This window comes from Sminthopsis crassicaudata, chromosome 3 (genome assembly GCF_048593235.1).
Source record: "Sminthopsis crassicaudata isolate SCR6 chromosome 3, ASM4859323v1, whole genome shotgun sequence".
NCBI lineage: Eukaryota > Metazoa > Chordata > Mammalia > Dasyuromorphia > Dasyuridae > Sminthopsis > Sminthopsis crassicaudata.
The window spans coordinates 28417039-28441077 of NC_133619.1; the positions used below are offsets into that span (position 1 = coordinate 28417039).

The 24039-nt window shown below is 38.6% G+C and overlaps 1 protein-coding gene across 1 annotated transcript; it reads right to left on the reverse strand.

Moving 5' to 3' along the window:
* Positions 1–10479: 10479 nt before the first annotated feature.
* EIF5A2 (eukaryotic translation initiation factor 5A2) lies at positions 10480–23777 on the reverse strand. The gene is made up of 5 exons (XM_074298186.1): positions 23623–23777; positions 22842–23041; positions 21629–21733; positions 16107–16238; positions 10480–15022 (listed from the first exon to the last, which is right to left on the reverse strand). Exons 2-5 carry the CDS (start codon positions 23004–23006, stop codon positions 14963–14965), a joined length of 462 nt encoding a protein of 153 aa, XP_074154287.1. The 5' UTR covers positions 23007–23041; positions 23623–23777; the 3' UTR covers positions 10480–14962.
* Between the last annotated feature and the right edge of the window lie 262 nt (positions 23778–24039).

Genomic DNA, 24039 nt, shown 5'->3' on the forward strand with positions numbered 1-24039 from the left:
TCCCCTAGATCTTGGAACTGTGACCAGATCCACTGCTCTTCTGTAGCCACAAATATTAGGATTTCTTTCTGCCTTGGAACTGCTAACAGGGTCCCTCCTCCCCTTGTGACCAACCACAAGTGCACTTCATCTTGGAACTATAGCCAAGAACTCTTACAGGTAATAGAATTGCCAAGCAGCACCAACTTTATCCAGTGGCATCAAAGGATTTGAAGTAATTTCTTTCTGATCAGTTATTTGATCCCCTGATCAGCCTTAGGCTGAGATGTTGCCACTGCTGCTGCTCCTGGCCCAAGCAGGGCTGCCTTCAGGTCCACACTAGCTGCTGTATGTGCTCCAAGCTAGTGCCCAAGCTGGTGTCACAGATCCTCCTGCTGACCTCCTGAGCTTTCTTAAGCTGGAATAATGTCTCATTTTGACCCTTTGTTAGCTCTTCTGCTTCAAGATTTGATTTAAGGTGTTATTTTAAAGTTGTTTGGTGGAAAAGTTGAGAGAGTTCAGTTGGATTGCTGCCTCTAATCTCTAATAAAGACACTTCCAACTTCTGAGGGATATCCCTAGAATCCTGAGGGGGTAGATGTCAGACTTACTTCAGTATGAGGTGACGGGGGCTGAGGTATAATCGTAGCATTTCATAGTTGGAAAAGATCAATAAAACTTGAAGAAACAGAATAATTTAGTGTCATAAAATTAAAGGAACCCAGCAAAACTCTTCACTAATTAATAGTACAGTGATAGTTTGTAAATTACAAAAATCTTAAGAAATTGTGTTACTAATGACTTGAGGGTTTATGCTATGATTTAAAATGTAGATAAATTTAACTCCTAGGGAGGGAGTTACATCTTATGGAAACTTGGGAGTGTTAAACTTGTCCCAAAGGACAGAGACATAAAATGAGTAATAAATAAGAATAGCTTTAATATACCCCAAATTAGAGGTATGAAGAAAGGCTAAGAAAGATCCCCTTTTCAGTTCTCCGGCTGGTAATTTAGGATAATAAACTACAAACTGACTTTGCTAGAGAACTTAACCAATGTAAGTCTTGTGTCCCCAGCCAGAGCATGGGAAATGTAATAAAATTTCCATTTGTTAAACTTTCTGAGTGTTCTTTCTTCACATGACCTCACTATCCTTTCTGGCTTGGCTAAAGAATTTTTCCCCTGGGGAATCTCCCTCCAACTTTTAAAATAAAATGTTTTTTTAGTATCAGAATTCTGCATATAATAACTTATTCAGTCTCAAATGCTTCATTTATTCATAATCTTTATTTCATGAAAAAAATCCCTTAAAAAGATTTTAAAGACTTGTGGAAAATGTTTCTATGGCTTATCATCCCTGACCTTGGGAGGTTGGTGAATGCTCTGAAGAATAGCCCTGTGATGCTTCCTAAGAGCAGGGAGACACAGTTACTGATTTATTGTTATATCTCTAAGTTTGTGATGTTATGTATGGCATTAAGTAGAGGATATATGGCTTTAGCCAGGTGGCATAGTGGATAGAGTGCCAAACCTGAAGCCAAGAAAACTCACCTTCCTGAGTTCAAATCTAGCTGTGTAACACTGGAAAGTCACTTAACACTGTTTGCTTCAGTTCCTCATCTGTCAAATGAAACAAGGAAGGAAATGCCAAATCACTCTAGTATCTTTATCAAGAAAACCCCAAATGGGGTCACAAAAAGCTGGACATGACTTTAAAAAATGACCAAACAATAACAACAGGGCTTCAGATTTGAAGAAGAAATGAAAATTCAATAAATGAAGAAGAAAGAAGTAAAACAGATTTAGAAAGGCAGATAGGAGACCTTGTTGTAGCTGCAGGCTGGTACTCCAACACTGATTCCCATGCCAACAGCTCCAGAGACTGCTACAAGCTTAATTCTCCAACGAGATCATTAACTCAATGAAGTTAAGCTGAGATATTATCTTTTCTTTTTTGGGGGGGTTTAATTATAGCTTTTTACTTACAAGATATATGCATGGGTAATTTTTCAGCATGGACAACTGCAAAACCTTTTGTTCCAATTTTTCCCCTCCTTCCCCCCCACCCCCTCCCCTTGATGGCAGGTTGACCAATACATGTTAAATGTGTTAAAGTATATGTTAAATACCATATATATATATATATATATATATACTGAGATCACAGAGTTTATGAATTTATGAGTTAGGAAGATCCAAGTTCAAACCAGCCTCCAATATTTACCTATGAGATTTTAGGAAGATCATTTAACCTCTTTCTCACCCTCAGTTTCCTCATCTATAAAATGAGGATAATAACACTTATGGCTAGGTGGCTAGGTAGTGTAATGGATAAAGCACTGAGTCTGGAGTCAAGAAAATCTGAAATCAAATCCAGCCTCAACTTACTAGCTGTAGGACCTTCTGCAAATCACTTTGATCTCTGTTCGCCTCAGTCTTCTCATCTGCAAAATGGGGATAATAAAAGCACTTAGCTCTCATGGAATCAAATGAAATACTACAAAAAGTGCTTAGCACATTGCCTGGTTTCTGTGAATATCAAATGAGGTAAATTACTTTGAGAACCCTTTTTTAAATGCTGCTGATGTTTCCCCAATTTCTATTTTAGTGTGGGGTAAATATTTGCTAAGTATCCATGATGGCATTTCATGTAATGGGATTTATGTCAGGGAGTTTACCTAGTTGAGAGTAAGCTACTATCCCAGTCTGGGTCAAGTCTACTTCTGGCATGGAGGACCAGGGAACATGGGTTTTATATTGAATCCTCAAATAGAGAGTTACATGCCAGATTGCAGATATCTGATGATATCAGTATAACCCACAATCTCTACTGGAGATTAAGAGAACAGAAGAGGGCTGCTCAGCCACAATGCTCCTTCTCTCCTCTACCTAGAAGTGGAAATCAGCTTTCCATGGAGAAGGGGAAGGTGGCAATCCAGGTATTAACAACCTAAATGCAAACTGATTGCTGAAAGTCCCCATGTAGGAAGTTTAAATTATCTCATTAGAATTCTGTTATTTATATTTTGTCTTCATTTTAAACATCAAAGAATTTAGACTGTCTACAATTTCTTTCCTCTCATTCTTTTAACTCTGTAGTGTGCCTTCTGACCTCATTTTTCAACTGAGTCAGATTTCCCAAGTAACTAATGGTCAGTGGCCTTTTTCAGTCTCTCTCCTCCTTGACCTCTCTGCTGACTTTGACCTGTTGATTCCCTTCTTTTCCTACATGTTCTCTGATCTGTCTGACCTCTTCTTAGTCAGCTGCTGGGTCTTCATTCAAGTTGAACTTGGTCAGCTGTGAGTGTGCTAAAGACATGTCCTAGACTCTTTTCTCTCTCACTCTTCTACTTGGAGGTCTCTTTAGCTCCCATGGATAGGATTATCTTTATGCAGAGAGGTCTCAGACTTGTTTGTCTAGCCAGAATTTTTCTTGTGGCTATTAGTCGCACATCTCCAAATGCCTATTGGGAATCTTGAACACCCAAGGTGTTGCTTAGTCTTAAAATCAACCTGTCCAAAATTGGAGTTCATGACCTTCTTCCCCTTACTTTCCCTATTATTGTAAAGGGCATTACCATCTTCCCAGTCATCCATGCAGGCAATCTAAATGTCATATTCACTCCTGCTTCTCCTGTACCCCCATATCCACCAGTTACCAAGCGCTCAATTTTACCTGATAACATCTCTTATGCTTTTTCTTCTGATACGGCCTCCAAACAAACCCTAAGAAATACCCTCAACATTTCATACTGAGACTGTTGTAATAGGTTTCTGGTTGTAAGAGCCTCAAATCTTTCTTTCTTCCACTCAACAGTCAAACTGATCTTTCTAAAGCCTAGGTTTGAATATGTCACACCCCTCTACTCAATAAATTCCATTGGCTCCCAACTATCTCTAAGATGAGCATAAAATTCCCTATTTAGTTTTTAAAGGTCTTCACAAACTACTAGCCCCCACTACCTTTTTTTTTTTTTTGAAAGGAATTTTCTATTTTCTTTGGATAATTTCTTTCCTTTTCCAAACCTTTTTGCCTAGTTCTCATTTCCTTTCCCCATATTTCTTCTGTCTCTTTTAAGATACTTTTGGAATTCTTCCAAGAGAGCCTTGTGAGATGGGGACCAACTCATATCACCTTTTGGGGCTTCATCTGGAGATGATTTGCTTTTGGGATCCTCAAGGTTTGATCTCTTTCTACATAAAAACTATGGCAATTTTTTTTTTTTAGGTTGAGGTCTGCTGTTAGGGTAAAGGGGAGATTGGCCCAAGTTTCCTCTACAGGTGACAGTGCTTTAGGGGCCCTGGGGCCAGTGTGGCTGACTTCAGGTGCTGGGGAGGTGTAGCCACATCCCTCTTTTTTCTGGGATTCAGAGGCTCACTATTTGCCTTTTGTATTTGTGTTGGATATCTCATCGCTAATCTGCTGATCCATTGGCTTATGATCAGGATCAAGTAGCCAAGCAGCTGTATTTTGTTAAGGGTCTCCCAGTAGATTCACAGGTACTTCACTGGCTCCCTGTGCTGTTCCTGTGCTCAGCCGCTTCCTCCCCCTCTCCCCCCCAACTGAAACAGACTGAACCAGAAGTTCTTCTAAAATATCTTCTGCTGGAAATTTGTTATATTCCAAATATTTGTGGGTTCTTTCACTCTAAAACCAGTTCAGAGAACTCATCTGATGTTGATCTGAGGGATACCAGGAGTTCAGAGGTAGACTGTCTACTTTCTGCCATCTTGGCTACCTTTCAAGTCTTCTTGCACCTTATTCCTCTCCCTGGAGGTAACGATGATGCTGGTTAGCTGTTGACCCTAACACAAGACACATGTACTGACTGAACATTTTTCCTGGTTGTTCCCCATGCTGGGAACTCTTCCTTCTCATCTTTGACTCCCGGCTTTTCTGACCCTCTCCAAACCTTAGCTCAAGCCTTTCCCAATGTCTTTGCTCATAGATTAGCTCCACTTTGTTCTGCTTTTATCTTGTTTGTATGTATTTGGTTGCATGCTAACTCCTTCATTAGACAGTGTGTTCCATGACAGCAGGACTTTTGATTTTATCTTTTTTTTTTTTTTTTTTTTTAATTCCCAGCACTTAGTATAGTGCCTGGCATATAGTAGGTGCTTAACAAATGCTTGACTACAAATATTATATACTTTAAAACAACTCTAATCAGTATTGTTATATTGCTTCATATATATACTTCAAGTGAATAATTTTCTTGATTCTACATTTTTCTCCTTATCTTAAATTTCCAGACATTGTATAGGTTCTTCATAAAGGGATGAAACTTTGTTACTAATCTATATTCCTGAGTCATGTAACTGATATCCAAAAGGATTTTTTTTTTCTTTTAGAGAGTTATCTGAATTATTTAAATAATACAGCTAAGTGGGGCACAGTTGATAGAGTGCCAGGCTCAGAGTCAGGAAGATATCTTTCTGAGTTCAAATATGGCCTCAGACACTAGCTGGGTGACCTCAAGCAAGTCACTTGTTTGCCTTAGTTTTTTCATCTGTTAAAGTGAGCCGAAGGAAATGTATCATTGCCAAGAGAACTCCCAATGGATCACATTTATGTGTGATCAGACACAAGTCAAAATGACTGAATTACAAATTAGTCCTATATGAAAGTTCATAAACAGGCTTGCCTGATGCTATTCCTAAAATACATGTTCCTCATTTTCTGGATACTTCTTTGGCATTTTTTAATTCCAGTTTTTCATGTTATTATATTTCTGTGGAAATATCTCTTTTTTTTTTTTTCCAATTTGGAGCTTGGACCATGATGTTCTTTTAAACAAATGGCATAAATTGACTTTCATTCTTTTGGAAAATAAGGTGAATTTCTAGATTTATTGTTCATCTCTCTGGAAAAAATGACCCCTACACCTCCTCGCTGCAGCCCACCCTTGATCTTCCATTTTGAGCTGATACCATTTCATTGTTACTTTTAGAAAGCTTTTCCTTTTAGCAAGTAGTCTTTTTGTAATTCTTCATGCCCCTAGTTCTGTCCTCTGCGGCCAAACAGAACAAGCCAGATCCCCCTGTCACTCAACAATCTTGAAAATACTTGAATTTGGTTAGCATTCTCTCCTCCAGGTTCAACTGATTCTCTTAAAGCATAAAACTGTATTGCACCTTCACCTTTGCTGCCTTCTCCTTTACTCTTCTGTCTTTTCCTAAAATGTGTCTTGAGAACACAGGACTCCAACTGTGATCTAACTGGTCAGTTTCTGGTGAATTTAGTTAATCATGCCCTCAAGAAACATTTTCATGAGATCTTCATCAACTAGGTTCTGAGGTGGTGAGGAAGACATTTCAGTCTTCCTTTGATTTTCTTCAGATCTGCTTTCCTAGTTGTTTCTGTAACACTGACAAATGCCTAATTTGAATTTAATTTCCACCATATATTTCACCATTCCTGCACAATATTCCTATTAGCATTGTGAGTTGTTACCCTTTTTATGGTCTCACCTCCCATAACCCCCAAGCTGGGACCTTCAAGTCATAGAGCTGAAATGCTGCTCTAGTTAACCATATGGGTTAATAACAGGACGGCACATCATTAATTATTTAGCAAGGAAAATCAAGATCTGAATTGCCCACCAAATAATAGGGTCTTCCTAAGAGGCCTACTACTGGCCACCAAAGGGTTCTTGGGCTGCAAGCACCTACCATTCCCCTACTATATTGCCTCCATCCTACCCACTAAACTGATTTTTTGTATGTTTGTATTTTGGAATATTACTCAAAATGTTTAATATATTTGCCTTGTACATAGTTTGTGAATCCCTAATCCATCTCGACCTCGCTGTCTCTCAGTTCTTGTTCCTCTGCTTTCAGAGATTCAGAAACTCAGCATGCTGTGATCACAGAGTTTATTGTACAGAATATAAAGCTGAAAGGAAACAGAACAATCTGTGCTCTGGTTTCCAGAATGGTGTCCTGCACTCACTGGGATCTCAAGAAATATTTCTCAATTTTACATATTTTTTTGTTTCTTAATGCTTTTAGAATAATATGCATTCAGTGCTCAAAAGGAAACAGAATACACATCTTTCAAATAATATATACAGAATCAAGAATAAAAGTTTTCATTATTAAGGGTTTTCCTAGCCCTTTGCTGGCATACATGCAAGCAAGCCTGCATGTACCTGCCCAAATGCCACCACATTTAGCTTTTAACATGTTGGCATAGAATGAAGGACTCATGAGGACGTCTCAAAAGCATCAGAACTGAAACAAAGAGCAAATGAGTTGCTAGTCTGACATTCTATTCTAAGGAAAAAGATCTGCCACAGTTTGTAAACTAATACTAGGCCACGTAGGTTTGGGCAGAAAAAGGGCCATGGCTAGGTTACAGTTATACTTCAATTTCTCTTGAGGCGTAGTTCAAGATAAAGCAACATTTACTTCAGAGTACCCTCCACCATCTTGTGCTAAGTAGCCATACCCTTTTTTTCTGGTCAGTTAGAAGTAGTCATGTGTGAGTATCCATGTAAGGAAATATGATAGTTTAAGAGCTAGCAATAAGGAGTTGTGCAAAAGATAAAAGGACACTATCTTTTTTTTTTTTTTTTTTTTTTTTTTTTTTTACTAAATGGGCCAAAGTGTCTTTGGGCCAACTACCACATACTACATGCCAAAGGACTGAGTTATAAAGAATTTATAATTGTACTTCAGTATAGAAAAAGAGAGCTAATAAGACTGTATACTACTTTCCAAATACTCAAGTTAAATTCTGTTATTGTCTATGCTTTTATTCCTATTATATTTTTGCCTAGTTTAAAAATTAAGTATTTTAACTCATAAGGAGTCCCTTTTTTTTTTCCTCCCTCATTTGCTAATTTTCCTATTAGATATTATTTTTGTATTAACCCACACTGGTGAACACACCTTAATGTTCTCTAAAGCCGTTTCTTAAACTAATTTGCAACCTCATATGGGGTCTTGAAATTGAATGTGGGGGCTGCAAAATTATGATTATCACTAGACATTTAATGTGTATACCTATTTTTATATATATATATATATATATATATATATATATATATATATATATATATATATATATATATATATATATATATATATATATATATATATGGTCACATAAAAATTTCTTGGGCAAAAAGGAGTCATGAGTTGAACAAGTTTGAGAAACCCTGCTCTAAAGCACAGACTTGCCCTTATTGAGTAAAATTGATTGTTTTCTTAGAAGATGCTTAGTGGAAAACAATATCCAAGAAATGAATTTAGGTAACCTAGTATGATTAACTCTTTCAGAGCACTGATGAGTCCTAGTGCCCTAGAATATGCAATTTACAAAACGACACTAGCAAAAATTTAAATATGGTGCAAAGAGCACTATCTTCCCACCACATCTGTTCTTGAAACTAGGTATCTATGACAATGGAAAACCACTATATTAATGAGCTGCCTGGAAAAGCCTTTTTCATAGACCACTTGATTTTCCACTTGTTCCTGGCCTCAATTCCCCATGCCAATATCAATCAGTACTGTTGGGTTGATTTTAAGTCCTGGTCAGTGCATCATTAGGCTGTTCTTCACAGTATTTCCCAAACCTGTCCAGCTCTTCTCTACTTCTAATATCCCAGGTGTCATTCAGGCTTGTTTAGCTTCTTTCACTTGAAAGAATTTAACCCTAGACTTGGCAGTTTCTCTACTGATGGGCAGCACACTACTCAGTTGATGTGTAATGAGACTGTCAATTTTTGCTTTTAATTACTGCTCCTTTGAGTACATCTACCCCTACTTTTTTTTTGGGGGGGGGTCTTATAGTTTCCAGTTATGCTCAAAAACAGAGCCAGAATCCTCATCTTTAACTCCAGACTTTTACTAGACTACTCCAGAAAGCTCACTTAAACCTTAAGATGACTTAAGACATTCACATTAAGAATTTTAAATTTTAAGATTTTTGTGTTAATTTCATGAGTTACTTTAGCTTCAGTATAAAACACAAATAAAAATGAGAACGTGTTCGTGTTCCTTTTCTGTAAGTACGTGGTAAGAATTAACAATTGGTGAATGGAAAAAATCCACATATTGATAAATTGTAAATTGTAAAAAAAAAAATTAAATGGGGAGATGCATGTATGTGTGTGTGTGTGTGTGTGCAAAATGAAAGGAAATAATTCACTGTGGAATTCTATACTTAAATTTCAATAATTATTGTTTTGCAAACATCATTTTATCTAACAAGCAGGTGACAACAGTTTAGCTTGGAGAACCCCAGAATGAAATACACTCCCCTTCATAAAGATCATATTTATATCACAAACAAAATGTAACTAAAATTTGAATGCTCATTTCAGAAAGTCATTCTGGGCTTATAAAAACTCTCTAGAATTAGATTTAGAACACTTCTGGGAACAGGGGATATTGGATAATTATGATGCTATTGTTCATATTAGAACTAAGTCCTTTTAAGTTTTCTCAGAAACTATTTTAAAGATTCCACTCTTCTTGCCTTTCTTTTGCAAAGGTTTTATCCAAAAATACACTACAACTAGAGTGAGATGTTTTATCCACTATTGTGAAACACAGTGATGTATAACTATCTTAATCTTTCCCTATATCACTTTTGACAAATAAAACTTTTGTCAAAGCTTGGAGAGATTGACAAAGAGTATGAAGACAAATGTTTTTGCTTAGAGGGCATATGATTTATTTAAGTAATTGATCAACATGCTGTTCGGCTAAGTTGCTAGAAAACACATAGGAACACATCCTTTGGATGGGAGACACAATTCAAGCTATAAAGTTAATGCCTGAAGCTTACAAGTACAGTATCACATCCCTTTTCAGTATACGTATCCTTCATCAAGCATTAAAAAACTTAATATAGCCACCATTATCAATGCAGGAAAATTGTTTAGAGAAAACATCTCTATTTTTTCAGTGTTAAAAGATTTTTTCTTTTTTTCTTTTTTTCCTGAGGCTGGAGTTAAGTGGCTTGCCCAGGGTCACACAGCTAGGAAGTGTTAACTGTCTGAGACCAGATTTGAACTCGGGGCCTCCTGAATTCAAGGCTGGTGCTCCATCCACTGTGCCACCTAGATGCCCCATTAGATTTTCCAGTGTTAGTTATCTAGAAATCTGGCCTGACAAGTCTGAATAAGACAAAGGGGGAAATGTGTAAAACAGGTCAAATATATATGCGATAATCTGCTGAGCGATAATCACTATTCAAGGACATCAGGAAAAGTCTCATGCTGAATGTGGCACCTCGGATGAGTTCAAGTTCTAAAAGGATTAAGGACATTTCAGGAGATCCATTTATAAGTGCTAGGACACCTTCAAGTACGGCTATAAAGTAAAAACAGCATTTTTAAGTCACTCTAAAACATTTGTTCTGAGTTTGAGTTTTACTATTTGACAACAATGTAAGCATTATTTCACTTCTTTTTCTACAATCAGTCCTTAGTTTGAACAGCTTTAAATTTAATTAAGAAGGAAAAAAAGTATACACCAAGAAAACAAACCTTCAGTTTTACTTTATTTTTACTTGTCATAACTTAAAAAAGTAAAAATGGAACAAGAGTATAGATATAAAATTATAGTTAATGAGTTCACCACCTATATTTCAAAGGATTTCAACTTTTTGTGAGTTTAACAAAAACATTAACATTTGCAATTATTGGTGAAACATAAAATTCACAATTATGATCTTCATCCTGATGACCTTATGATATTGAAAGCATCTTAAAATATATCTAAAACACATTGATGTATCCAGTTCAATGCCAAGATTCATTTCTTCTAAGACAAACAACTGTTTTGTTACTAGCAAAATGTCACTGTATTGTCATTTTAACTAGAATCTCTCTGAATTCTCTATATGATGAAACAGAATAATTTTCAAAAACTAAGCTATTTTATTACTATAGATTTATACCAAGCATTCTGTCTTAACCTGAGTGCATCATATTGATGGTGGATATTCACAACCCCAAAGAACATTCCTAGCAGCCCCAAACATGGCAGTTAACAAAAGAATTCATGAATTGACTTAATAGCTTTTTTAGGCAAGGCAGTCACCACACAGGATCTTCCCAGCTACTTCTCATAAACCTGTGTGAGATCTAAACTTCCCAATAGGAAAGTCAAACTTTGGGAACTTAGTGTGAAGGAAAAAAAAATTTCATTTTTAGGACATGTGACAAACTTCTTTCACCAAGGGGGAAAATGCACACAAATGCCCAGCTTGGTACCACATGTGTCCTCTACACTTTGGGAAACGTGCTCATTAGAAAAGCACAACATGAGGCACTTAAATTTGCCTTGATAGGGTTATTAGAAGTATCTCTTAAAAGAATGGAAGGATAAAGCTATTCTTTTACTTTTCCTTGGAAGAACAAGCTAAATCTAGAGGCCACTTGAATCATCTCTCAATCCAACAGCTCTCATCTCACTCACTCACCAGAGAGTTTTGGAATCTACACTACAGATAAGATTTCCCTCATAATTAAGTGCTCCAGATACTTTACTAAATAAACTTCCTTGGAGAAGGTGAAAAGCAGAATTCCCTTATATAGAATTCCATTTGAGGGTAAACACTATTAGGGGTGAAGTTCTAGTACAGTGACTGCTACCATCCCAAATGTGATTCCTTTCTATTTTGGAATGAAATCGGTAGCCTGTTAAGTTCAAATACTTCAAGCACACCATGAGCAAACAAAAGGGATTCTGATTTAGGGAAATTCTGCAATGTACTTACAATTATTAGAAAATAACTCAACATCAGCTAATTTCAATTTAGCCAAAAAGAGCCCTGAGAACAATGCACTCCAAATAAGCTCAAGCTAGAAATATTCCAGTTGAGAAACCATCAAGACCAAAAACACAGACAAGGACTGGAAAGGCTATAAAGGAAAATTTACCAACATTTGAGGCACTAACAAGACTACAGTACTTTAGAGAGTTGGAAAGACTTCAGAAAGAACAAAAATGTACAAGGCTATGTATGTGAATGTATATTCACACACATGTACTATGCCATAAAAATGGCAACTTTCAGATTGAAAATATATCCAGAATTTTACAGCCTACACAATTTTTGCTTTATTGCAGCATCTATTAAAGTTTTATTAACATTGTGCCTGGCAATAACAGTTGGTTGGGAGTGTAGTGTACAATGTTCATTTAAAAATTAGTGCTAAAAATGGGAAAAAATGTGTTAGTAACAATTTTGGATTTGACTGGCAGGTCTTGGGAGTGGGAGGCATCACAATTATGTTTATGATGCAAATGCTACATCTGAATAACAATAATTTCAACTGCTCCACAGGTAATCTTATAAAAATTTTAGGCAAATAATAAAGTACGATTGAAAAAAAAATTATCAACTAGTTTGCCCTACGAGGAAACATTCACCTTAAATTTACTGAGCTCACTGGTTAATACTGCAAAACAAACCATTAAAATACCACACATTGTGTAAACTGTCAACATGGCATTTGATATTCTGCACATGGAAAACAAGATTTTTAACCATATGCTGCTAATAGTGCAACAATACTAAGAACAATTAAGAACTACTATCATCAATATTTCTCATTTCAAAGAGACACTCATTTCTGTTCTTTAAGGTAAAAATTATGGTCCTTGCCCTCTTTCAAACAGAGGCAACTATATCAAATAAATCCTTGCTTCATAGAGTTTTTTCTCTATCAAGGGATACATGGAAATAGATGATCCTAATGCCTTCAAAATAGCCACACAGATTATACATAAAACAGTAAAAAGTATTTCTAGTCTACAGAGAATACTTGAAGGAAGTATATTAAAAACTAAATGTTAGCTGCATAAATAGCGCTTTTGCCATTCAAGATACTAAGTTAGGAATACAGGGGGAGGGGTGGATGGGTGACTTTTTCACCCTTACATTGCAATTAGAAATACACTTTTGTGCAGTTTAACATTATGTCAGAAAAAACTAGGGCATGCCAGCTTAAGAGTTTGTGCCAAACTAGTTGATTTTCTACTTGGATTCTGCCTTGCCATCTGAGTAGCTGGTAACACTGCCTGAGCATGTTTGCTCACGTACCAGTTTTCTCTACAGTGAACAACTATGCAAACCAGCAGCAAATTGATAAGTTGGAGACAGAAGCATGGAAGGGCTATTGAAAACAGAACACCACAAGAATTAAGCAGCAACACTTCACTGGGCCTTGGCCAGGGAAACAAAATGGAAGTTTACATTCAGTTTTGGCCACAAGGTTCACGATTCCTTGTGAATGATTGAGGTTCCTTCACGTCTGCTAACTACCTGCTTGCTGTGTCTTGAAATGCACAGGCAGATTTCATGAGGAGGATTTTTTTTAAAAGCATACAAAATGAAGCAAGTATAAATGAAAATTACTTGCTTCAAACAATTTGGAAAATAATCGCATCTGAAATAGAATCTCTTAGTGCTGATTGATCTTTTTGCTATTTCCCCTAGCTTCTCAGATCAGATAAAGCAGCAGCAGAACCGACGCAGATGCTCAAGGGCAAAAACAGGGTTTCTTGGGGGTGAGGTGGGGGAGGGAGAGGACAGAACAAGGGCACATGAAGGAGGGATGTTACAGAATCAGTTTTTAAGACAAATTCTGAAATACAAATGGTTCTTGACTTGAATTCCCCTAGCTCCCCCTCCCTCCCTCACCTCTACAAAAATGTCCCAAATTCTGGCAACACATCTAAGACTAAACCAAATGATACCAAGGAAATGTGGTACAAGGTGGTCAATCTCATCTTAAGCTAAACTATTTTTCTAGTTCTATAGCTTTTTTCTAGTTAGGTTTCTGACCTGTTACTAAACTAAATCATTCAACAGTCAGTCAAAAAAAGACAGAAGTGGCAGATGCTAGCAAACCAGAACACATATGCTATGATTGCTTAAAAAATATTAATGTATAGAAATCTGCATTTCATCCATAAATTCAATTTTGTTTGGAGAAATGTGTATGTCAGTAGTTGAAGACAATTTTTTTTCACATTAAGTTTAAAACAAGTTCTGGCATTTTGTTTGACAAAAGTTTCCATGCCAAACATTCTGTTTTAAAGTGGTCAAAATTCTGTTAGAAGCCAAGCACTTACTTAATGTGTGAGTTCTGCAAACATTATCTTAAGGGAGCTGGTTGATCCTTTTAATAATAGTTCCAGAAAAAGAAAGCTAAAAGAAAAAGCCAACTCTAATGGCATTTTTCTACTTTTCTGTCTATAGACAAAGGCCTCGTGTGAAAATCTCCAGCTTTAATTACTTTCTTTCTAGAACCCCATTTTCACAACCTAGCTTTGTAACATATGCCTAACATTCTGAATGTCCCACCAGAAGCAGGGCTTTGACACAACAGAGTAAGATTATAATAAGTATGCCAAAAAGGTGGCAAAAAATAGTAGAACAGAGGTAATACAGTTAGTTGCACATGGCCATTTAAACTTTTGAAAGGCAACTGGCAATTTTGAATCTCTGCAATTTTTTGTTCTTAAGAATTGTGCTTGGCACATGTGATTCTAAACTCTCTAAAGCTTTCTTATTTTAAATTAATAAGCCTGGAATTAGACTGCATTAATTTCACCAACATCTGATATTTCAATACTACATTACTTATAACCTTGGTTTATCTTCCATCAAACTAAAGCTCAAAACTATTTGCTCAAACAAATTACAATGTGCCTGCTGAAAAGAATCTTACCGAGTTTCTTGGACCCAGAAACTAACAGCTATCAGGAATGTTGAAGGAAACAGATCTACAAAATACATGGAGAATTATAAATCTAAGTGATTTTCTTTTTAAATTGCCAGTTGTCTTCAAAACTAATCTAGAATCCAGCACTATTCTGAAAAAAACAAAAAATTAAAACCAAAAAAAAGGCATGAGGTTGCTTGGGACGGCCAGAGCTTTGGTGACAGTAAGAACCAAAGTGAAGACCTGGATTTAGCCAGACCTAAGCAGTTTGCTCGAGCCTGAGGGTCCGTTTATTTGCAGGGCTTTATGGCTACAGCATATTCTTCACTCATTGCACACATGACGGAGACCTGGAAGGACAAGAATACAAGCAGGTTAGAAGCTGGCTGTAAAACCATCATGAACATCTGTCAATTGTCATTGAAAAAAGCAGTCTAAGTGTCTGGCGTGTAAGTGTATTTGGGAATTGATCTTTCAGCACCTGAGAACTGACTTCTGAGAAAGAAAGTGCAGAAATGGCCTTTTCCTCACAGAAGAGTTTTCGAGGTCATACCAATTTTGGGTAAGAGCTTCTTCAGAGTGGAGAGTGAGCAGAAGGATCCATCAGCTACTTTGGGTGGTTAGAACTAGCCACTCTGCTGGGTGAGGGAACGATCAGTTTCCTCAGCTGCAAAATCAGGGAATGTCTCCAACTTCCATTTACATCTTGATACTTAAGATGAAATTCATGGGAGAACCAGTCATCTTGATGCTTAAAGCATATTCTCTTCCAGTTCCTTATTAGATACTAGAAATATAAAACTCCAAATTGTGTTTTGTATTTGGCAGCAAATAGCTAGTTTTTAAAAGTTTTCTGATAAAGATCTCTAGCTGAAATAGGGCACAGCAACAGTCAACTTGTTTCTAAAAAGATTGAAAAGCAAGTTGTTTTTCAGAAATCCATTTAGTTTTCAGAAAAAATGATAAAAAAAACTAAGCTGTATAACTACCATCATATCAAGTTATATTTCAACACTTTTTCATTTTGACACCTCAGAACACTGTCTTCTTAAGGTATGAGGGCCAAAACTTTTGTCCCCAGTGGCTAACTTTTGTTCTAATGAAGAATCTCTCTGACCTTAGCTAAAGTGGTCTGATTGGGTTCCCAAGAGCTCTGATGGGGCTGGGTCAGAGGTCATTTCTGTGTAGGACCAGCATGAGTGTGCCCCCACTGGCAGAGCATTGGAGGAGCTAGGATGACTTCCAGGCAACCACTTAAAACAGCTGAGGAAGACCTTCAATGGTGAGCTTCAAGTAACTCTGGATTAAAAGCCTTTCTTAATACAAGTAAACTAAGACTATACTAACTTACAGGGTCAGTTTGTTTAGAATTGCCTTTAAAAAAACCCAAATTTCAAAAATCTTGCAAAAATAAATACTCCATTATATCTTTACCTGCACGTCTTCACCTGCATTGTATTTTCCTTCAATTTCTTTGCCCAATTCACCTTCTGGGACTTTAAGATCCTCACGAACTTCACCAGTTTCTGTCAGCAGGGATAGATAGCCATCCTGAATGCAAATCAACTGTAATAAAGAAGGTGGCACTTTCATTAGTTTTAAGGAAAAAAACCCTCCTCCTCTTTCCTTTTCAGTTCTTAAATTGTTAAGAAAAGGGGATGAAAACTAAAAGCATAATCCAAGTAATCATTTTTGGTTTCTGTATTACTACTGGCAACCATAAATTTTTGTCTGGAGACTGGTTTCTACAAAAAAACAGCTGATCCAGCAGACTGATCCAATAGAGGTAGGCAGACACTACTAAGAAGCCCAACTCCAGCCCCTCCTCCAAGCACAGAGAACCCCAAACAGCATTGTACACGGTGCAGAAGCAGGGAATGCCCACAAATAATGGTGTGATCCATGCTCTTTACTCTGACCCTTTTGGAAAAAACAAACAAAAAAAGATCATGTTTTCAAAAGGAGGCAATGAGGAGGGGGATTTTTCAAAGTAAACTACAACTGTCTGCTTGATATGCCTTTAAAGTGCTCCTGGAGGGATAAAGAAAACTAATGCCATGGGCTGGCTGCTTGAGAGAGGAGCCCTGGATGTCTGCAGACTTTCCGGAGGTTTTCCTCTATTAAAGAATTTCAAGCCCCTCACAACCAGGTGGTACAACGAGCTGGGAAAGCATGGTGTGGAAATGGAGGAGAAAAGAAATTACATAAGGAGGAGGCAACATATCTGGCTGATAATATCAGAGAGATAAAGTCCCTTATGACAAAATTTAAAAGAAAATATTGCTTTTAAGCAAGCTTTTCTTCTTGATGCAATAATACAACAAAAAGAACAAGAGAGGACCATGAGGATCAAATTGTGAGCAGTGTCTCTGATGAGAAGGGGCTGAGTGTTGGCAGGAGGAGTCCACACCATCTTTACAGGGCCCCTCTTTCCTTCTATTTCAAGCAGCCTGACTATCCTATTTGTTTTCCCAAGTACACTTCCTTGTTAGAAAGTGCTATTTTCCATTGTGAACCAATAAATTGACTAACTGAACTGTTAAATTAACTTTCTGACACAAATTAGTCTCATGGGTTTGAGCCAATTTTCCTGGAGCCTGATCAAAAGTAGCATTGAGCTAAAGAATGCAGAGCTACACAGCCAAATCTTAGAGCAAAGAAAGGTGACAATGACTTTGATGCCTTTCTGGACCATCCATCAAGAGTTTTCCATAACAAAAGAAAAAAAACTGCACATATTCAAAGAGAATCACTTTTTCTCTATTTCTGCTCTGTCCCTCTTTCATGTGTCCATCCTTAAACCTAGATGATGAGCTCACAAGAAGTTAAAGTTTCAAGGCCTAAACAAGACTAACCTGTACAATAATTCAAAGTCACAATGATTTAAAAAAAATTAGCTCTGACAATGACATTTGGTAACACACAAAAACACCAGCACATATAATAGCACAATATAAAAATTACAAAGCTGATACTTAAATCTATTTAGAAACGGGACACCATACCAGATGACAAAGATAATTCTAATGATAAAAGGAAAGGATGCAGGGACTTCAACAGATTAAATAACTTGTCCAAGGCCACAGGAGCAGTTCTTAAGATTTGAATACAGTGCTACATTTCTTATTATTTCTATAGTCTAGAAAACCCATAACAATTGCCATTCTCTTCCAAGCTAGTTCTGACCCCCTAATGGAAGGTAATCAATTAATTATACAAACTACCAAAGAGATACTTCACAGAACTAGAAAAAAATAATAACATAATTCATTGTGGAAACAAAAGTTTTAGTATAGGAATATAATGGGAAAAAAGGCAAGGATGAAGAAAGGAAAGATGCTTCCAGATCTTGAACAATATTAAGAAGAAATCATCAAAATCATCTGATAGCCCATAAGATAAATGTTATGGCATATTCTCTAATAAATTTAAAATAAATCCATCATACAATGAAATAATTAGAACAAAAAATCCCAAATGTTCCATATTTCATGTTCATAGTGGATTTTTAACTAATAAGGGATACAGGTAATCATGAATAATGAAATAGATAATTTGATTATGTGAAACTGAAAAGCATTTGCAGAAACAATATTAAGATACCTAGGATAAGAAAAAAATTGGATGACTGGGAAAAATATTTATCAAATGTATATGATGAATGGGTTTGGTTATCCAAGATATATAGCAGAAACACATATATTTTTACATCTAAGGGAAAGATCAAAAGCCATTTACCAATAAAGAAAAGATCAAAGGATATAGACAATTATCACAAGAAAAATAACAAACTAAAAGGATGTTCAATGTTACTAATAAAAGAAATGCAAATTGAAACAACCCTGAATGAAGCTTTATTCGCCTCTAACAAATTGATAAAGATAGCAAAAAATGAATAGATTTTTGAGAATCTGAGGAAAGACAAGTATATTGATGCATTGCTGATGGGGTTGTGAATTAGATCAGTCAGTCTGGAAAGCTGTTTAGAATTATGCAAATAAAATGCCTAAAATGTTTTTATCTATCGACCCAGAGATGCCACAGCACAATGAGGTGACTGACAAAAAGAAAGGTTCCATTTACATCAAAATATTAAATAACATCACTTTTGGAGGTAGCAAAAAACTGAAAAGAAACTAGTTACCCATTGATTGTGGAATGGATAAAGAAACTTGGTTTCTGAATGTAATAGAATATACTGTGATATAACAAAATGTAGTGATAATCTATTCTCTTAAAAACAGAATTCATAGCAACTGGCAATCCTTTGAACCTAACCAAAGGGAAAATGGACAAAAGGAAATTATAATGAACCTGAAGTTTACATTTATTTGTCAATAAACAACTATTTCTCACTCTGTGAAGAACATATAAAGATATAGTTAACTCAACAAATACTGATGAAAACACCCACACACAAAGACCTACACTAAACATTGAGGAAAATCCCAAGATAGATTAGATTTCAAATGCAATCCTTGAATTAATTTAGTATTTTGTAGGCTTCAATAGGAGGGCACAGAAAGAACAAGAGTCTTCATTCTCAACCAAACTACAACACCAGGGTTGAGATTTTTAATTGAGTGTGTCATAAGGTCTTCATGATATAAAAGTGAAGGATGAGATTAACAGAGAACAGTATGTTCATCAGAGTGGGATGATCAGATCAGAGTCCATTTAGCTCCAGAAATGGTGTAAAATTACAGAAAAGAACATTTTGCATTACCCAACAATATACACCAACACACCCAGTGCTAAACAATGTTAACCTTTGGTCTTTCTCCTCAGTGATTTGAGGATTCCACCACATTACTATTAGCCTGGACAAATGCTCTCCACTGCCCACCCTCCTCCTTGCAATAAATAAACAAGCAATTAATTGTTCACTTCCTCGATGAAGTCTTTCTTCCCAATTTCCCTATTCTTTAACCAGATTCTGTCTTGGTCTTCACACAGTATTTTGCTCCTCTCTGTTCTACTGTCATGGGATATTTTATTATCATGGATTAACATCATCTCCATCTTTGGCCATATCTTGTGTCCTTCTCCCCCCTTCATGTTACTCCTCCCACCCAAGGGTGAGGACCATGTGTAATCTAATGTCATGTCTCTTCCTAAACCTACCACAGTCCTCTCTCCTCACACAGCAGGAGCTTATAAGTCTATTGAAATGAACTAAATTGAAATAAAAGGAAGTTCTACACACAATGGTCATCATTGTTAAGAGTGAATTGGAAGGATGAATGACTATCAAAGTTTTGTTAAACAAAATAATCTTTTTTCTACTTCAAGTGTTCTTTTCTAGATTATGTCCTTATCACACTAAATACATGCGTATATAATGATAACATGAAAACTAAAACAAGCATTTGAAGTGGAAATCTATGAATCTAACAATCTGAATTTAGACTTCCCTTTGTGCAATACAATCAGGTTTCTCATTTCTCTCTCTCCTTGATATTCACAAATATGAAAATGCACAGGTTGAAGAAGGCTAAATATAAAGTTCCCCAAATGAGTGTGTAACCTTTTGGTTTGGATACGTTTGGCTCTTAGTACTTCTCAAAGGAGCAAACTCTATGACTGAGTGTTAGAAATAAATGTTCGATTGGAATCGAAACCCAAGAGATAACTGTTTACTTTACCAGAGTAAATAAATAGTGTAAGGAGAAGACTCAAAATCTCCAAGATGCTAAGTCTTAATTTCCTTTCACTCACTGAGATTATTTCTTTTTAAAAACTGATCTTTTTATATAAAAAAGGCAGCATGAATAAAACACAGTGATCTAGTCTTTAGCATCTTTTAGGGAAATCAATAGTCTAATGTCTTCCTTTTTTAAAATTCATTTTTTTGTTTTTTGTTTTCAGTTTCAAATTCTTTTCCTCCTCTTTCTTTTTTCCACTCATTGGGATATAACAGTCATTATACACAAGAAGTTACACATGATATATTCCTACATTTAGTCATTTTTCAAAAGGAAAAAAAGGGGAGGAGGGAGAGAACGTATGCTTCTGTATGCACAAGGTCCACTAGCTCTCTTTTTGGAGATGTTTCATTATGAGTCCTTTGGGATTGCTGTGAATCTTCATATTGGTAAGAGTAGCTAAGTCTTTCACAGTTAAGTTACTCTTACAATACCTGTGTCACTGCATACAATGTTCTAGTTTTGCTGACTTCATTTGCTGAACTTCATAAGTTCAAATAAGTCCTCCCAAGTTTTTCTGAAACTATTCCCCTTCATTTCTTATAGCACCATATTATTCCATTCACATTTTTATGCCAAACAGGTTCAACCATTCCCAACTGAGGCTTGCTGCCTCAGCATCCAATTCTTTGGTACCACATAAAGAGCTTTTATAAAAAAAATTTTGTACCCAAGGGTCTTCAGTGATTATATCCTCCCACCTTATGACCAAATCTAAAGTTTTTTTTTTTTTTTGGTCTAGCATAAAACATCTATTTGTGTTAATGCATACCTTGACTTGCATGAAATTATTCACAGTAAAATGAAACTTATTCCAACATAAGCCCAACTTCTACTTGAAGTTTTGGACTTGTGATTAGCCAACCAGATCAAAAATAAAGCCTCTGAAGTGGAGGACTGATACCTTCCTCTGTGAAATTTGGACTTTCTGTAGCAAGCATAAAGTAGCAGTTTCATTAACTTTCGAAACTTCGGACCCATTCATTCAAGAAACCATTTCATGTGCAATCATCAACTTGTTTTGTAGACCACTAGGTAATGTTTTAAAGTGACAAATCAACTTTTTACAGTTAAATTTTAAAAACTCCACTACAGAAATATGAAAATCATTCCACTTTTCCAGGGTCTGTGGTGGCTATTTTCTTTCTTGTTTAGAAGCAACAAACAAATCAAAGTACTCTAGTTTATGTAATTTGTAACAAACCATGTGTATATTTAAGGGGGAAAATCTATTAAGAGGAAATTACTTACTTGATAATCATTTCTCTTGATATTTGGAACATCCATGTTGTGAGTAGAAGGGCAAATATCTTCATATTTTTTGCCCGTGAAAATATCAATTCCAACCAGGTGAACCTAACACATAAAGGGAAGGTTGGTAAATTTTTTGCCCAGTCTAACAACCAATTCACTTTAAGAGAAAATTATCAATTTTAGTGTTTGAAACTTTCCTCTTTTAGAGAGAGATTTTCATGTGTAAGAAAAAATGAGAGCTCCCTTTCCCCTCCTCCAGACTACTCCATAGATATTGAAAATACTAAGATAACAATTCAATTGTCCTGGGGTTCAAGGACTTTTAGTTCCATCAGAGGACACAATACATATAAAATAAAGGGGGGGGGGACAGGCCCTGGCAGATTGGGAGTAGGGGATACCAGAAGGACTCTTGTTAGAGAGTGATTTTTTGGGTTAACTGAAAAAATGTTGAAGAGGGAGGTAAAAGTGGTCCAGGAGGCAGGGAAGCAGACTGAAAAGCCAGGGAGATGGACTGTCATAGGGAAAAGGAAGAGGACTGGTTAGGGAGGAACTCAGGAGAGAGCTCTCAGACAGGTGAGTACCAGGATGCTTGCCAAACACAGGACTGCGCATGTATGTGATCGGGTAGCCTTGGTATTGACTAAGTAGCAAGTGACAAGGTCAGACTTGTGATTTAGGGATATTATTTGGGCAGACGGATGGGGGAAAGAGATGGGAGGCAGAGGGACCAATGCGGGTCACCGATTGATGGGACTGCTCGGTCCCCCTGGATGCAAGCCCCTCACTTGAGAGATGAGGAACAGAGACCCGGGAAGTCCCGAAGGCGAGGCTGCGCTCTAAGACTCTGGTCTGCACATTACTCCCGGAGGGCAGGGACTGGATTTTTCCTTTCTTTGTAGCGCTTAGCACAGCCGGGACAGTGACCGCTTAATCGATAATCATGTTCAGACTTTAAAGCAAAAGCTTTAGTTGCACCCCCTGCCAGGGGTGTTAGCGCAAGCTTTCCTAACTCTCGAAAACTCCCAGGTGGGCGCTTGCTTAAATGCAGGAAGGCAAACAAAATCCTACATCTAAAGGGATGGGGGCAGCCTGCACTGACCCCTCCCCCAATCCCCTGCTCCAGCCCCGGGACACCTGGGGTGCTCGCGCGGCCCGGGGCCAGGGGAGGGACTGCGGAGGGCCCCGGGAGGGCAGCGGGCGCGGTCACCTTGGCATGGCCATGCTTGCCCGTCTTAGAAGTAGACATTTCCACGATCTTGCAGGGCCGGCCCTTGAGCACCACGAAGCCGTTCTTGCGCAGGGCCGAGCACTGCATCGGGTACGTGCTGGAAGCCCCGGCGTCTCCCGTAGTGAAGTCGATCTCGTCGGCCATGGTGGGTCGTGGCGGCGGGCCTCCTGCTGCGGGAACTGGGCGGGGGTAGGGGTGCTGGGGGGGGCTCCGCTCGGCTTCGGCCCCGCCCCGGGACCCCGCACTAACTTTCCCTGCCCGAGCTTCGCGACCCGCCCACCTTACACCCTTAGGAGACCGCTCTAGGTCCCCTCCCGCCCCCTGGAAAGCGCTGTCCCCCCGCTCCTGCTCCACTCGAGCCCGCTCCGCACGAGCGCGCTGTTCCCTCTGCCGGAGCCCTACGAGCCCGCAGTCCATTCCTCCATCCCCCCCAGGAGCCCGCTAACCCCTCCCCCAGCCCGGGTGCGCGCGCCGCCGTTATCCTACGCGGGAGCGCGCATGCCCCAATGCATCTTTCCCCCTCTCCCGTCCCTCACACCCCCGTCGCTACCTGCCGCGCGGTTGGGGTGGGGGCGCGCGTTCCCGTCGTGCTCCAGCCCCGGGGGACGCGCGCACCGCAGGGAGCCGGCAGCATCCGCCCGCCAGCCAGACCCTCCCGCCACCCTTTACCCCTCCACCTCCTCCCCTCCACGGCCTTCCCAGGCCCGAGATGCTCCGTCAGCACCCCAGCCCGAGCCTCCGCCGGGCAGCCAGAGCTCACCTTCCAGCCGGTCGTGGAGCGTCACCCTGCGCTCAACGCGCCCGATCGCCCACTGCGGCGGCGGCGGCGGCAGCGGCAGGGACGGCGGCCCTCGATGCCAGGCGGCTTCTGGAGACGGGGCGGGGCCCGGCGAGCACTTTCCACACCCCCCTCCCCCCGGGCCAGCCCCCTCTTCTCCTCCCCCACCCGCACGGCACTCCCCCTTTTCTTGATAGGTCTCCGCCGCGTCACAGGCACCTCCCCCTCGGCCACCATTGGCTGCGGGAACTCGCCCAGCCCCGCCCAATCACGTGAAGAAAGCTTGGCAACCCCCACGTGCCTTTAAACGGCTCATTTCCGTCCGGAGGGCCGTAGTCCGATGGCTTCCGCAGGCCCAAGTGACTTCCTAGGCGGAGACCCACCCGATTCCTACGAGGT

Bases quoted from the DNA above. Each gene is read 5' to 3' on its own strand.
- EIF5A2 (XM_074298186.1), bottom strand. From the start codon at position 23,006: ATGGCCGACGAGATCGACTTCACTACGGGAGACGCCGGGGCTTCCAGC. The intron at 21,734-22,841 runs GTGACCGCGCCC...TTTATGTGTTAG, and splicing joins GCAAGCATGGCCATGCCAAG to GTTCACCTGGTTGGAATTGA. The intron at 16,239-21,628 runs GTAAGTAATTTC...TCTTTATTACAG, and splicing joins TCAAGAGAAATGATTATCAA to TTGATTTGCATTCAGGATGG.